A 14,052-nucleotide genomic window follows, 5' to 3' on the forward strand; every position below is an offset into this window, starting at 1 on the left:
CTAGGGGAGGTACTTGCATTTCTGTTTCTTCTTCAATGCTACCCTTGGTGATTGGACATGGGATCATAGCTCCCTCTAGAGCTTAGTGGATCATTCTTTTGATTGGTGGGCGTAAGGTTGGTTTCTTAAACCTCTATGCCCCTAATTCAAGAGAGGACCGTGTCCTTCTATGGAAGGAGCTGCTTTCTTGGTCTTGCATTCCAAAGTCTTGGATTATTGGGGGTGATTTCAACATGGTTGAAATGCCCAAAGACAAAAGAGGAGGGCTCAGTAGCAGTCATTGTTAGATATGAGAGCAGAGTATGCCTTTCATGCTAGAGAGTCATTTTGGACTCATACGAGGGGTAGGGTCAACAAGTAGTTCTTCTCTACTCTTGGCCCGAGACATAGTAAGGAGAGCGTTTCACAGCTTGTTGACTCATACGGAGTTTTACATGCATTCAGAATTCTTGCAGGTAGCCATAGATTTCTATGCCTCCCTCTTTACAGCAAATCTTGACACACAGGCCAGAGATGATGCTCGAGTTGTTTTTTGGCAGCACTTACCTATGTTGGTGACTGGAGATATGATAGTCTCACTTGATGCACCATTCACCAACATAGAGTTCATGACTACTCTCTCTCTCCCTCTCCGCCTTGCAGCTCCCTCCCTACCCGCCCGCGCAGCTCCCTCCACGCCCGTGCAGCTCCCTCCTCTCCACTCTACCTAGCAGATTTTGAGATTCACTTGCTTCTTTATGCGGATGATGTGGTTGTTTTCACTAATAGTGAGGGTAAGATGCAACAAATGATGGATATCCTCAGCATGTTCTGTTCGGAAAGTGGGCTGGCTGTGAATGTTTCCAAAACTAAACTCATGATAGTCAAGACTATACAGCCAAGTAATCCCCCTTCAATCTCATATATGGGTCAACTTGTTGATACAGTGCACTCATTCAAATACTTAGGCATTGAAATTCCAGCCAATAACAAATGGAGCAGCTGTGTGCAACGGAGAATTGATGCAGGATGGGGAAAGTATTATCAATTTGAAAATGACTGCAGCAATACCAACACAAGAAGGTGGCAAGTACGAAACATGATTTTTGGGGCATATGTGGTACAAACAGTGCTCTATGGGGTAGAGGTGTGTGGGGGGAGTATACCATCATCAAAATGGAATGATGTAGAAAAAATGCAGAAATCTTTCATTAGAAGACACCTTGGCATCAAGGCTACCACACCCTACTCTCTCCTACTCCTAGAGACAGGATGCATACCCATAGAGTTGCATGCCTTGAAGAGAGTACTCAGATACATCACAAAGGTCAAGCGCATGAATAATGAAAGGCTGCCAAAGAGGGCATGGGTAGAAAGTCAAAAGTCCCAAAAGACGAATAAGGGTAAGATTTTGGCATGTGGATGGGCACTAGATTTAAAAAAATGGTTCCAAAAATGGGAGGTAGAGAGGTACTTGGACTACTCTCCAGAGGAGGTAGATGAGGATGCCTTTCATCATGACCTGCTGAATGCACTACACATGAAATGGCAATGTTACGCTCTAGCCGAGGTAGCATGACCTCGGAAGAATCAGTCGACATTTCCCTTAAAGGATCTATCTGTAATATAATTGTTTGCGCTTCATGTAAATGATTGGGAGGGAATTAATGTCAAGGTCCTAGGTGAGGGTTGATAGCACTAGACTAGGTAGATCTAAGGCTAAGGGCCTAATGCGAAGATTGTGCCTAGGGGCAAAGGATTTAATGCATCCCAAGAGAGGGGTGAAATGTTGCATTAGGAAGGCCCTATATGGATGACATGTGGCATCTAGATCTATCTAGGGAGATGGGGCTTGTTGAGGCTAGTGAGAGAAGAGAAGGATTTTCACGTATGTTTTACAATCGGAATTCTCTGTCTGCTTGTTAGCTTCAGCAAGGTTGGCTGGGAGGATATCCATGGTGCTGCTCCCGTGATCTGCAGTAGGAATAGATAGTAACAGTCTTTACATTTAGTATCAGAGCCCAAGGCTACGAATTGGAGGGGACTGCACGATGATGACGAACGGGATGAGTAAGGCAGCGTGAGCTCGAGGTGCAGGCCTGGACCGCCTTGGTGGCTGACGACAGATAGGCGTGGAGCGTAGGTGGCGGGTCGACCACTTGTGACCTTCACGTGATGGACAGATGGGATCGACGATAACGGGTGACGACGAACTTGGAGGGGGCTACCCGTGACGACGGGTCGCTATTGGTGGTCCTCCCGCACCGCTATCAGGACTTTGCATGGGATGAGTGAAGTGCGTGGAGCGGACGATAGGCGTGGAAAGGAAGGGATCGACTCCATGTGATGGACAGACCGTAACGAAGTTACTGACGATGCCCGTTGGCATATCTTGAGAGCCAGATGCACAGAGGCATTGGATGGAACTCAGGTTCATCCCTCTTACACATTGGCTAGTATCTGGACAAACACCATACATACTTTGATGGTCGTATGGACGAGTATGCAGGGAGACTCCCGTGCAGCCTCAGCTAGGAGGGCTTCTTTCTTTAGGGAATGGAAGGATTCTCCTTTCTTCTTTGAGACTCTTACAAGGTTGAGGTGGCACTTTCAGCCTCAGCCTTGGTTGTTTTGAACCTCATTTTGAGGGGGTTTATTTATCTACATGGTTTCATGATGTATTCCGCTTTGAGCTTGCTCTGACGGGTTTTTTCTCTTACTTAATAGAAGTCTCTTTCTTGAAAAAAAAAAAAAGCACACCATACACATTTAACTCTTTATAAGGCTTCTCACACTTGATTTTGAATCTGTTTTGCAATTATATGTATGTATTTTCCATTTCAGTGTGTGTACTTCTTTGTCATTTATGTAGGAAGGTGTTAACTAAGTAGTTCAGCAAGTTGTTCCTCCTGTTTTTTTTTGGGTTTTTGGGAAGGGCCCTGGATGTTGGCGGGGGGGGGGGGGCGGACCTATTGATATTTAAATCTATGTTATGCATCACTGCAGCCCTCAACTCAATATCCTGGCTTGTTTCCAAGTGGATCCATATTTGATCAGTAAGTCCTATTCCACAAGTGGAATGTTGAAGACTTCTTATCAAGTGTTTGAATGCAAACTTTTTTTCTGGTTATCTGCAAAAAAGGAGTGCGTCTAATTTACTTTCTTCTCACAGGTTTCCATATGCGTTGCCATGTTTATGCATATCATTATTCGCAGCCTTGTCGCTAGTTGTATCTTTTTGGATTCCGGTACAATAACTCCCCCTTGCTAATTCAGGAAGACAAAGTAATTTGTCCCTCTTGAATGTTTCCCATTCTTTGAATCAAAGATAATATTTTTGCGTGTTGAAAGAAGTGTGGATTATTAGCTGATACAACATCTTGTGTACTTACTTGAGGTATCTTGCAAAATATGTTGTAATTGATACTCATAGAGGTAATCACCCGCACCAATTACCACATCCTACACCTCATGTAATCTCGTCTAGTATACACATATGTATACATACAAGCATGATTCCTGCATACATGTACACACACATAGGTACAATACAAAGACATACTTTTTTTTGTGGGAAGAAATCTTTTATTTCTGTAGAATAATTACATTCATAGTTACTTCAAAAAATGAAGTAACTACTACTCAACTAAAGATCTCAGTATAAGCTGTATACACATCCTGATCAATCAAACGAGTCTGAAAACAATTATAGAATGATTGTTGCAGAGATCGTTTGAAAAAAAGGAAGGATGAAAATAGTGGATCACCAAAGACTCTATGATTTCTATCCATCCATAAAGTCCATACGGTCCAATATCGCACCCATACAAAAAATAAATCAAAACCCTGTCTCTGTGGATGAAAGCCAAACAGCCAAAAAAATCTGCCAAAAGTAACAGTAGGAAATCGCTGTCGAAGCCTCTGTCTGATGAGAGCAATGAGATCAGAAGTATTTGGACAGGACCAAAAGATGTGATACACTGATTCAGTAGAGTGCTGGCATCTGTGACAAACAGCTGAAGCAATATGTCTGTGTGCGAGTAACTGTCCAGATGGAAAAATGCCAAGGAGAACTCGCCATAGGAAAAGCTGTTGTCGAAGAGGGACTTTGTAATGCCAAAGGAGACGCAGCCTTTTTCTCCACCACTTCATTGGACAATCCATATGCCAAACAGTATTTGCTCTGTTGGAAATCCAAGGTGGAGGTAATAACACTTTATACAGTGATGACACTGTGATATGTGAGAGCTTCAAAGGGCAGGCGTATGAGGAAGGAGAGCGTAAAATCCAATCCTCAAGCCGATGCTGAAGTTCCAAATGAGGTACCGGCAAGTACGGTTGGAGCATTGCTGAAATTTTATGCCATAAAGGACGATAATGAGCTCCCAAGCCATATTTGCGAGCAGCCATAGAAAAAGATAGAATTGTGCCATCATCCTGAAGTACATCCGCCACAGATGAAATGCCTTTGAAGGAGAGAAAATAAGAACGTCGAGATTCTTGTATGGCCAAAGGTGGGTGGAAAACTTTAGACCAAAAGAGATTCTCTACCCTCAAGGAGTTGCCCGAGAGAGAGTCCCTGCCTTGCCATTCCAAGTGGGATAGAATGTGTTTCCAATCAAGAAGCAGAGAAGAGACAAAAGGGCATCCTCTGATCTTGCCTTGGATAGAGCCAAATAAGAAATCCCACTGAGTAGGCTACCAATTTCCAAAAGCAGATGTATGAAGATGTAATAAGAGAGAGCGGATCATGAAAGCCCAAGGCTGATCTCCTTGTATAAACTGCATCATCATTTTCCCTCTGTGAGCAAGTAAATGCATTTGAATATTGAGAATGTTCAGACCCCCGTGCATCTTTGGAGAATAGAGATGATGCATGGAGAGTAATCTGAGACTTTTCTTGCCATGTTTTGAACGCCAGAAAATTTCCATGATAGCTGACATAAATGAAACCAGATCTGCCTTAGTGAACATAGTGAGAGGCAGATAAAATTGTATGTATGCTATCAAAATGGATTGTGTAATTCGCAGACGAACATGTAATGGCCAAGTTGCAAGCTTCCAATATTCAAGTTTTGTCCGTAACTTTACTAGCACCCAATCTGTTTGTTGTGAGCGGGTGAGTCCCCAGCCTAGAGGATAACCAAGATGTCGAATGAATTGAGAGGCGGGGACAATTTCCCCAGGCCACAGAAGGTTGTGCCATTCTTGTGCATGTAAAGGCAGTAATTTTGATTTCTGAAAATTTATCCGAAGGCCAGCAGCCAATCCATATGTTGAAAGAGCATGCATAATCATGGACAGATCAGCCCGAGTATTTTTTGGAGTAAAAAATGAATCATCAGCATATGCCTGGGCAATCATGCTGCGACTGCCAAGAATCTCCAAACCGTGCAGCTGGTCAATGTCCAAGAGGTGATCCAGATATTGAAGCAGTGGATGAGTGGCTATGGCAAAAAGTAAAGCACTCAATGGACATCCTTGTCTGACAGAGCAAGCAAGAGTCCAGGATGGAGAAATATCTCCTGAAAGTATGCAGGCAGCTTCACTATCTTGATATAGCCAATTGATGAGTTGCTGCATTTTTGTGCCAAAACCCAAAGCTTGCATAGTCGATGAAATGAAATCCCACTGAACTGTATCAAAAGCTTTGGCAATATCAACTTGCAATAACAAAACATCCTGCTGTGTGTATTTGGCATATTCAATTCCAATGTAGGCATTAGCAATGTTATCTGTGATATGCCTACACGGGACAAAGCCATATTGTGCAGGATGCAACCCATCATGTAAAAACCCCTTTAGCCAATCAACAATCATTTTAGTAGTGACTTTGTAAATTACTGGCATAAGAGTGATAGGTCTCCAGTCTGCCAAAGACTCACAAATTTGTTTTTTAGGAAGGAGTTTAACAAGACCTCTCTTCCATGTGTCCGGCATTTTCTGATTTTGCCACGCAGCATTCACCATATATAGCAATGAATGCTTCAAAATAGGCCAGTATGCTAGAAAAAACTCGACTGTTAAACCATCCCATCCGGGGGATTTCCATCTGCCACATGATTTGATTGCATCTGACAGTTCCCTCTCAGTAAAAGGTTTCTCCAATTCCAAAGCTTGAGTAGGGGAAATGATTGGAGAAACATGTTGCAACAGTAAAGTTCGTGCAAGCAAAACTTGTTGCGAGGGAGGAGCTACAGAGCCAAATTGCTGAGAGAAGTGATGCACACAAATAGAGGCAAGCTGTGACCGTGAAGTAGTCCATGATCCATCGGGCAGAAGCACTCTGCAAATTTCTGTTTTGATTCTCCTCTGATGTAAACTCTTGAAAAATTCTTTGGAAGAGCAGCCTTTATCTGTGAAGGCTCTTTGTCTTGCTCTAGTCTCCCATTTTGCCAGTTTCCTGTGATCATTTAGTTTAAGACAATGTCTGGCCTGACATAGTGTTGTTTGCTCATGCATGGATTACGAACGATGATGATTGAGTTCAGTGAGGTCTTGACAAGTAGACTTGGCCTGAGCAATGGTTTCCCTCAGGGTCTTCATGTAAGACTTGCCATATGCTCTAATCACCATTTGCATTTTAGAAATAAAAGAAACCCAGGCATCATCAGCATGAAGATGGCTGTTAGAGGAAAGACAATGAGCTGCTTCAGTAACCATTGCCTTGAATTCAGCATGTTGCAAATAACTATCGGTTATGATTAGATGTCGCCGTTGTGGCAATCTATCATCTGGCATTTTATGAAAAGATAAACGCAGCCATAGTGGTGCATGCTCTGAATGCACAAAGGCATAGTCAATCCACATTTTGCATGCGAAATCCCCATTCTGTTGGGGAGCGACACTATACCAACGATCCAGTCGTGCCTGATAAGCGGAAAGAGCATTATGTTGAAAAGTGTAGCCCGGTGACAAAGTCTGCAATTCCTTCCAAAGGTCAACCAGATCCAAATGCAAAAGCAGTTGAGACCATGCATGCCTTTCAGGAGATAACATATGGTCATGTCTGGAAGTGTTGTCTCCCTATTGTGGAGCATTATTGAAATCCCCACTTATGTAGGCATGATATCTCCACGGATATTGTTGCATAGCATCCCAAATTGCAGTTCTTTCTCGAGAGGACTGAGGTGCATAAACTGAAGCAAATTCAAACACCTCTCCTCTAATAATGCATTGGAGAACAAGCCATCTGCCTTTGTTGTCATTTAATGCAATGACTAGTTGAAGCTCATGTTTGATCAGAAGGACAACCCCTGAGAAAGAGTGCTCCCCAGCATAGAAAATGTCATATCCACAGTAGTGTCCACAATACAAAAACATACATACATACGTAATTTTATATACATACACTTATGTGTAAGTTTATTTTGATGTTTCATTCTGTTTAAGAATATGTGTACATACAATGTACGAATATACGGCGTGTATAATATCTTTATGTGTGTAATAATACACACATGAAAATCCACACATACATATGTACATAAGTACAAGTCTCTCAGGATTTTAGTTTTGAGCTCTGGTTAGAGAGAGAGAGAGAGAGAGAGAGAGAGAGAGAGAGAGAGAGAGCTCCTCTGCTATCCATACTTTGGTACCCTTCAACTTGTAAGTCGAAGAAGACTGATCTTTTTATCTTTTGACGACAGTGTAAGGATTGCATGACCTTTACAATGCATAATAGAAGCTGGCCTGGAGTAGTCATCTTCCTGCTCATCATCATCCACCCATTCAATGTTGCGAAAGCTTGCTTTGATCTTTGTCAATATCTCACTATATGTGTCCTCCTCTTTGTACCAATCTTTTGGGAGTCCCCCTCTTCTAATCTTCAGCATATTATCACATCTAGCTTCGTGTTCTTGAATCTCTACTTGAATATCAGACTTACTTGCTTTGGTGTCCACTTCCACAATCACTTCCTTCTTAGCAGTTTGTACTTCAATGTGAACAAGATCTTTGACTGCACAGACTAGCTGCAGGGTAGGGGGGGATTCCTTACAAGATTTTACAGCCTTATTCATTACTGCTTGCTTACCAAGCCCTTCTAGAATGTGAAGTCGAGCCTTTACTTCTGCCAGTTCCAATTGTAGCTCTCTAATTGCCTGCTGCAGATAAAAAATCTGATCCTGTAGCCCAAGGGTGGGCCGTTTTTTGAGCCTTCTTGTTGGTAATTCCGTGCATATGGAGAGGGTGTCATGGTACAGAGTACTAGTCCTGATGGAGGTTGAAGGAGTTGAGGGGGACTTGGAGGAGAGGGTAGGCCAGTCCATAATTGGTTGTCTGTTGAACCCCCTAGCTTAACCTAACCCCCGGGTTGGGTTGGTGTTGAGCCCAACTTGGGGTTAGGGTTCGTTTGTTTGTTGCTAGCTGAGGTAACTGCTGGCTGAGGCGAAGGGCTGACGGGTTGCTAATGGGCTGACAGGCGACAGGCGACGGGCTGTACAGATGGAGAGGTACGGACTACATACAGACAGAGAGGTACGGGCTAGGTACGGATAGAGAGGTACAGGAGAGAGAGAGAGAGAGAGAGAGAGAGAGAGAGGGGGGGGGGGGAGGGAGGGAGAGAGGGAGGGAGGGAGGCTGATGGGAGGGAGGGAGGGAGAGAGAGAAATGTATTATCGTCTTCTGGAGGCCTCGCGGGCCTATGAGACCAAGTACAAAGCCAAAGACAAACCATACAAGCCCAGTGTGGGCCAAAGCAAAGGGCTTGCTAAGGCCCTTGTGCTGAGTACTAAACTAAATAAAACTAAAGAACAAAACTAGTACTCAAAACTCGGGGTCCAAATACATAGCCTGGTGCAAGGTTAGCTCTCCTATGAGCTGTGAAAATGTCTCGCATCTGTGCCTGTGGGGTCGTCTCTCTCGACGGTGGGGGACGTGGTCTCTGTGGTCTGTATCTGATGGGCCATATCGATGGTGACTCCTCTGATCGGGCGGTCCCCTCCAAATATTGATGTGATGGGCTGACCCTCCATCTTAGGTGCTTTGGTCTGCCTTTGTATCTCTGTCTGTGTCTTCGTCTCATCCCACTAACCCACTGAGCCCTCATATCCTCTATCTTCTCCTCCTTAACTCCACTAGGTCCAGGGGCAGACTCAAATGTGTAAAAGTTTGTAACATGACGCTAGGCTCGATCTAGCTCGGTCTCATGTGTCAATGTAACCTCCTTTTTGATGCGGCGTAACAAAGTCTCTCTGTGTCCTCGCATCTCCATCACATAGATACCAACACAAACCTTGGTCCTGGAAGTGGATCTGCTAGGATAGGGGCCCAAACTTGTGTCCCTCTTGAAATATTGACCTCGGGTGTCATCTCACTTTTAGAGAGAGAGAGAGAAAGAGAGAGAGAGAGAGAGAGAGAGAGAGAGAGAGAGAGAGAGAGAGAGAGAGAGAGATGCATGTATTAACATCCGCGAGAGGCCTCGTAGGCCTATGGGACAAAGTGCACACAAGAAATAGACTCATATAAGCCTCAGTGGGCTGGAGCAAAGGGTACGCTAGGGCCCTTGCTGAGTACTAATCTATACTAGCAAAGTAATAATGATCATAATCAATCAAGTACAAACTGAATCAAGTGAGTCATCACAAAGCTGAACTCAAAAACTGAAGCCCGGTATAGTGATGGCTCTCTAGTGAGCTGTGGAAATATCTCATATCTACGTATGTCAAGCTGTCTCATGTTGTGGCGGGGGACGTGGTCTCCTCGATCCCTGAACTCTTTGGGCTATGTTCAGGATGACCCCTCGTCTCTATCAATCCCCCTCGAGGAACGTTGTGATAGGTCGGACATCAATGGAATGTGCTATGGGCCCTCTCTCAGTGGTACCGTGCTGGCTCTTTTGGCTGATCCAAGCTGCCCTCATATCAGCTATATCCTCCTCCTCTACTCCGATGTTGTCTTGGAGCTAACTTAAATGTGTAGAAAGTTGTGACATGATGCTGTGTCCGGTCAGTCTCTATGTCGTGTGGTCTAGTCGCCTCCTGCTGCTCTCTAATTTGTCGTGCATCTCCATTAGATAGAGCCCAATGTAGACTTGGTCATGGAAGTGGATCAGTCCATGATAGTGGGCCAAAACCACTTGCCTCCATGTAAAGAGAGTGGTAGCGCCCCTGGATCTCATCGTAGGCTGTGCAAGTACAAAGAAAATTCTCCTCTGTCTCAACCATCTCTATCATGCATAGCATGCATATCCTTTGCTCTCTGGGTATAGCTGCGGCTCTCCTTGGCTCGATCCTCAATTGATGGGATGAACTCCTCAATTGATGGGATGAACCCCACATCTCTCAAATAGCAATTCTCAGCACATGTGAGACACCTCTATCCTCAAGGTGCTGGGGTCTGATACTGAATTCCTCCTCCAATACTCTTAGGAAGTGGTCGTGGTAGAACTTGATCTTGGTGGGAAGCTCTTGGTCCCCTCCCCAAGTCCGAGATGTATGGAGCTGGAGGAGATCTAACCGTATGATACGGTTGATCTCATCCCGTGGGATCGACTCAGGAGGCACATCCATGCTGTATTGAAAGGGGGCAAGTCTGTCCATTTGGATACCATGCCTGGCAAGCCATGTGGATATACGTGCATACCATGTGTCTGCCCGTCCCTCCACCAGTTGTCTCGATGACTCTAGGGCCAGCCTTGGAAGTCTCTAGTGAGGTAAGTCCCAGACTCTGTGAATGAATGTCACTATCTGACATATGGCATCAATTTGGAGAGGTTTCATGGTGAACTCCGCTTGTACTATCTCATGTGGGAATGAGGGCATACACCGAATCATCTTGGACCCCAGAATCACCTATAGCCACTCAAATTTCCTCCATTTTGTCTTTAGGAGATCGCATCCCCAAAATAGTGCCGCATACATGGCAATCGGCTGCACTAGCGTATTGAATAGCCAGCCCTTTGTCGCTGGATCCTAGAAGTGTGCTTGCCGAGCTAAAGCACTCCGCCCCCGTGTGAGTCTTGCCTTGGCTGCATGGGTCATCATGAAGATGGGTCCTGTGAAGACTGCTCCCAATTATGTGTAGGATTGTACTATCTCCACTAGATAGGTGAAGCTGAGTCGGCAGATTACTATGTGTGAGGTGTTGAAGACCTTAACCTTGGTCTTCCCAAGGTTGACTGTCAAGTCTCTCTTTGGAGAACACCTCTAGGGCCTCCAGATTTCTCTTCAGTCCTTCCACTGAGGATGATATAAGGACTATGTCATCAGCGTATAGTAATATCTGTATCATGAGAGTCGCCCAATAAAGACTCCTCGCCTCTTGGGTAGTGTATTAAGGATGTGATCTCATCGATGTAAAGTCCGAAGAGAGTCGGTGAGAGGAGGCGGCCCTACTTCACCCTGAGCGTGCTCTCGACCCAATCCGAAAGACCATTTGGGGCACGAACTCTGCCTCTTATTGACTCATATAGGCTCAGCACACCCCAAATTAGTGTCTCTGGAGTCTGCATCTCTTGTAGTCTCCTGATAATGCGGGATCGTGAGACTGTGTCGAAGGCCTTATGAAAGTCTACGAAGCACGTGCAGATTTTCTGGTGTCTGGACCTTGCCTCCTCAATGATAACCCTCAGAGTGAAGATGTGATCTAGAGTAGAGTGCTACCTCTTGAATGCTTCCTGCCCTAGTGCCCGCTCCCCCTATGCCTATGTATGACTGCTGATCTCCCTCTCTAGTACTGATCCATAAATCTTGGCCAGTGTGTGGCCAATCATGAGGGTGTGGTAGTTCCCAGTATCCATGGGGTCTCTTGCTTTTTGTATCGGTACAATAGTGGTGGTACTCCACACCGGTGGGAAGCCATAGCATACAACATGGTTGAACCTCTATGCTAGAACCGGGGCTAAAACCTCTTGACCATGTGCGAAATGGTAGACCCTCATGATCCTATGCTTTTTGGTTATGTAGCTGGTGTAGTGCAGCCTATACATTTTGTGTGGTGAACAAGTGATAGGTAGTGGGCCTAAGCATATAGTGCTTTACTATCTCTGCTTTTCTCTTCCTCTGAGGCATCAGAGATAAACTCTTTATTTGTTGGGGCTGCTTTGCCCTTACTAACCACTTCTTTCCATTCTTTCATCTCAGCATTCCCTTTGTCTATTTGTTTAGAAAACTCACGTTTCTCTTGGATTGTCATATGTAGGGCAGCCACCCTACCCAGACCAGCGGTGTTTGGCAGGTTTCATTCATGAGGCACTTAGACACTGCGAGAGGATACTCCGAGCATGGAGACAGGAGCAGACTTCTTCCTTGGTTGATCCCTCTCAGAGCTCTATCACGGAGTTCTTTCAGCTAGATCACATGGACCCCAATGAGATGAGGCCTCGACATGACCGTGACCCGAAGCCCGTGACCCGACAGCTTAGACAGAGGGTCGACACACAAATCACACTTGGAGACATCCCCTCCTTGTTTAGAGTTGGAGCTCGACCGACGGGGGTCACAGTAGCCCTGGTCAGACGCAGAGCTACGACCAGGAGACGTGCCAGGACCACACCTCTGAGTGGCCGACAACACTCTATTGCCGACTTCATGCCTCCACTGCCTCATCCATCCTGATATCTTACATGTTGTACTTAGGACTTAGTACTGCCATTCTGCATTTTCTGCATTTTTTGCATTTTTTGCATTTTGCATTGGTATGGACGCTCGTTTAGTAGCTCCACTACCATAGCTTGTTGTATCAGGATTTTCACAGTAATAGACCCATCGGTCTTCCGAAGACTTTATTAAACTTTCTTTCTTTCTTTCTTTCCTCTCCCTTCATCCTCATCCTCACCCTTCTTCCTCCCTTCATCCTCACCCTCCCCCTTCATCCCCTCCCTCTACCTTCATCCTCATTTCGGACCCTCCTCTGCCTTCACCCTCTTCCTAAGCAGCTTGTTACAACAGTGTTCGAATCGTCCTTTCCACCCTGATTGACGATGGCTTTGCCTTCAACCAATCCTCGCCCGGTTTCACCGGCCTCGAAAACCATCACATTCTCAAAAGGCGAGTTGCAACAACTCAAAAAAGATACAGAGCAGGAGAGCTCGACATCATTCTTAGCTCGTATCCATGGGTCCCATCCTTCCAGATTACAGGCCAGGGACTGGATGCTAGCCGCTTTACCTGGAGACCCCGCTGGGCAGATGTTCATCTGCTTGGTCGAGGTTTCTTTCAGGTTGTTTTTTATTCCTTGGATGCAGCAGGTACAGTGCTTCATGCCAGTACTTTGGCACTGAGCTCCAAGAGGATCTTCTTGTCACCTTTCTCGTTGGGCTTTGATCTTGTGAAGGAGGATGGCCGGACATTTTCACTCTTCCTCGGATTCCCTGGCCTCCCTCAGGTGTACCATCGACTCTTATCTTCCATTGGAGCCGTTTTTGGGATGGTCACCGAGATTCCCCCCCTTCCTGGGATGCCTTCTTCGGTAGCAAAGGCAGTCAGATCGGACTGGGTACCACGTGTTAGGGTCGTTGTCACTGACCTTTACCTTACGGGTAACCACATCATGCTCCAGTGTCCAGATGGCTCCTTCTTCAGGTAGAGAGTCGAGATTGCTAGTCGTAGACATGGTGCAAAAAATGTACTCAATGTGTCGTGAAAATCACTGTATAAATCAACTGCGAAACATTGACTGTGCCAAGTGAAATCTGAACTGTTGGTGAAGATAGAACTGCAATGTATAGCTGCTCTCTTTGCCCTTCATAAGGGCAAGTGTCATGTTTTACACCCTCTTTCTTTATTTCATTTTGGGATCACATTACCTCAGCCCTCTAGGGCGTTTGGGACTCGGGCAAGATGCCAGACTCACTTACTGAGGGCCTCATTGATCTTATCTCTAAAGGGGGTTACTGGGATTTAGTGTCGCAGTGGAGACCAATCACTTTGTTGGGTTGGGCACTTTGCACAAAATCCTATTAAAAGCAATCAGCCTACGTCTGCAGCCCTTTCTTCCATATCTTATACATGATATGTAGACGGGTTTTGTGCATGGTAGGAGCATCTTCGATAATATTTTCTCATTCTGGGAGGCTTTTGAATGGGCCATACATAATGGCCATAGGCTTGCCATTCTACTCTTGGACTTTGA

At 45.2% G+C, this 14,052-nt stretch overlaps 1 protein-coding gene across 3 annotated transcripts in view; it reads left to right on the forward strand.

Annotated features, from left to right (window-relative positions):
* LOC147896453 (protein ZINC INDUCED FACILITATOR-LIKE 1-like) overlaps positions 1 to 14,052 on the forward strand; it is a 172,232-nt gene that overhangs the window by 42,511 nt on the left and 115,669 nt on the right. For 2 of the 3 annotated variants that reach the window (XM_087382066.1, XM_087382065.1), the window contains 2 exons: positions 2,986 to 3,035; positions 3,152 to 3,227. The exons of the other annotated variant lie outside the window; for it this stretch is intronic. In XM_087382066.1, the coding sequence (XP_087238192.1) occupies positions 2,986 to 3,035; positions 3,152 to 3,227 (126 nt within the window). The remainder of the gene's footprint in view (positions 1 to 2,985; positions 3,036 to 3,151; positions 3,228 to 14,052) is intronic. 3 annotated transcript variants of the gene reach the window in all.

Source organism: Dipteris shenzhenensis, chromosome 11 (genome assembly GCF_047967505.1).
Source record: "Dipteris shenzhenensis isolate YYH24624 ecotype China chromosome 11, Dip_SZ_1.0, whole genome shotgun sequence".
NCBI lineage: Eukaryota > Viridiplantae > Streptophyta > Polypodiopsida > Gleicheniales > Dipteridaceae > Dipteris > Dipteris shenzhenensis.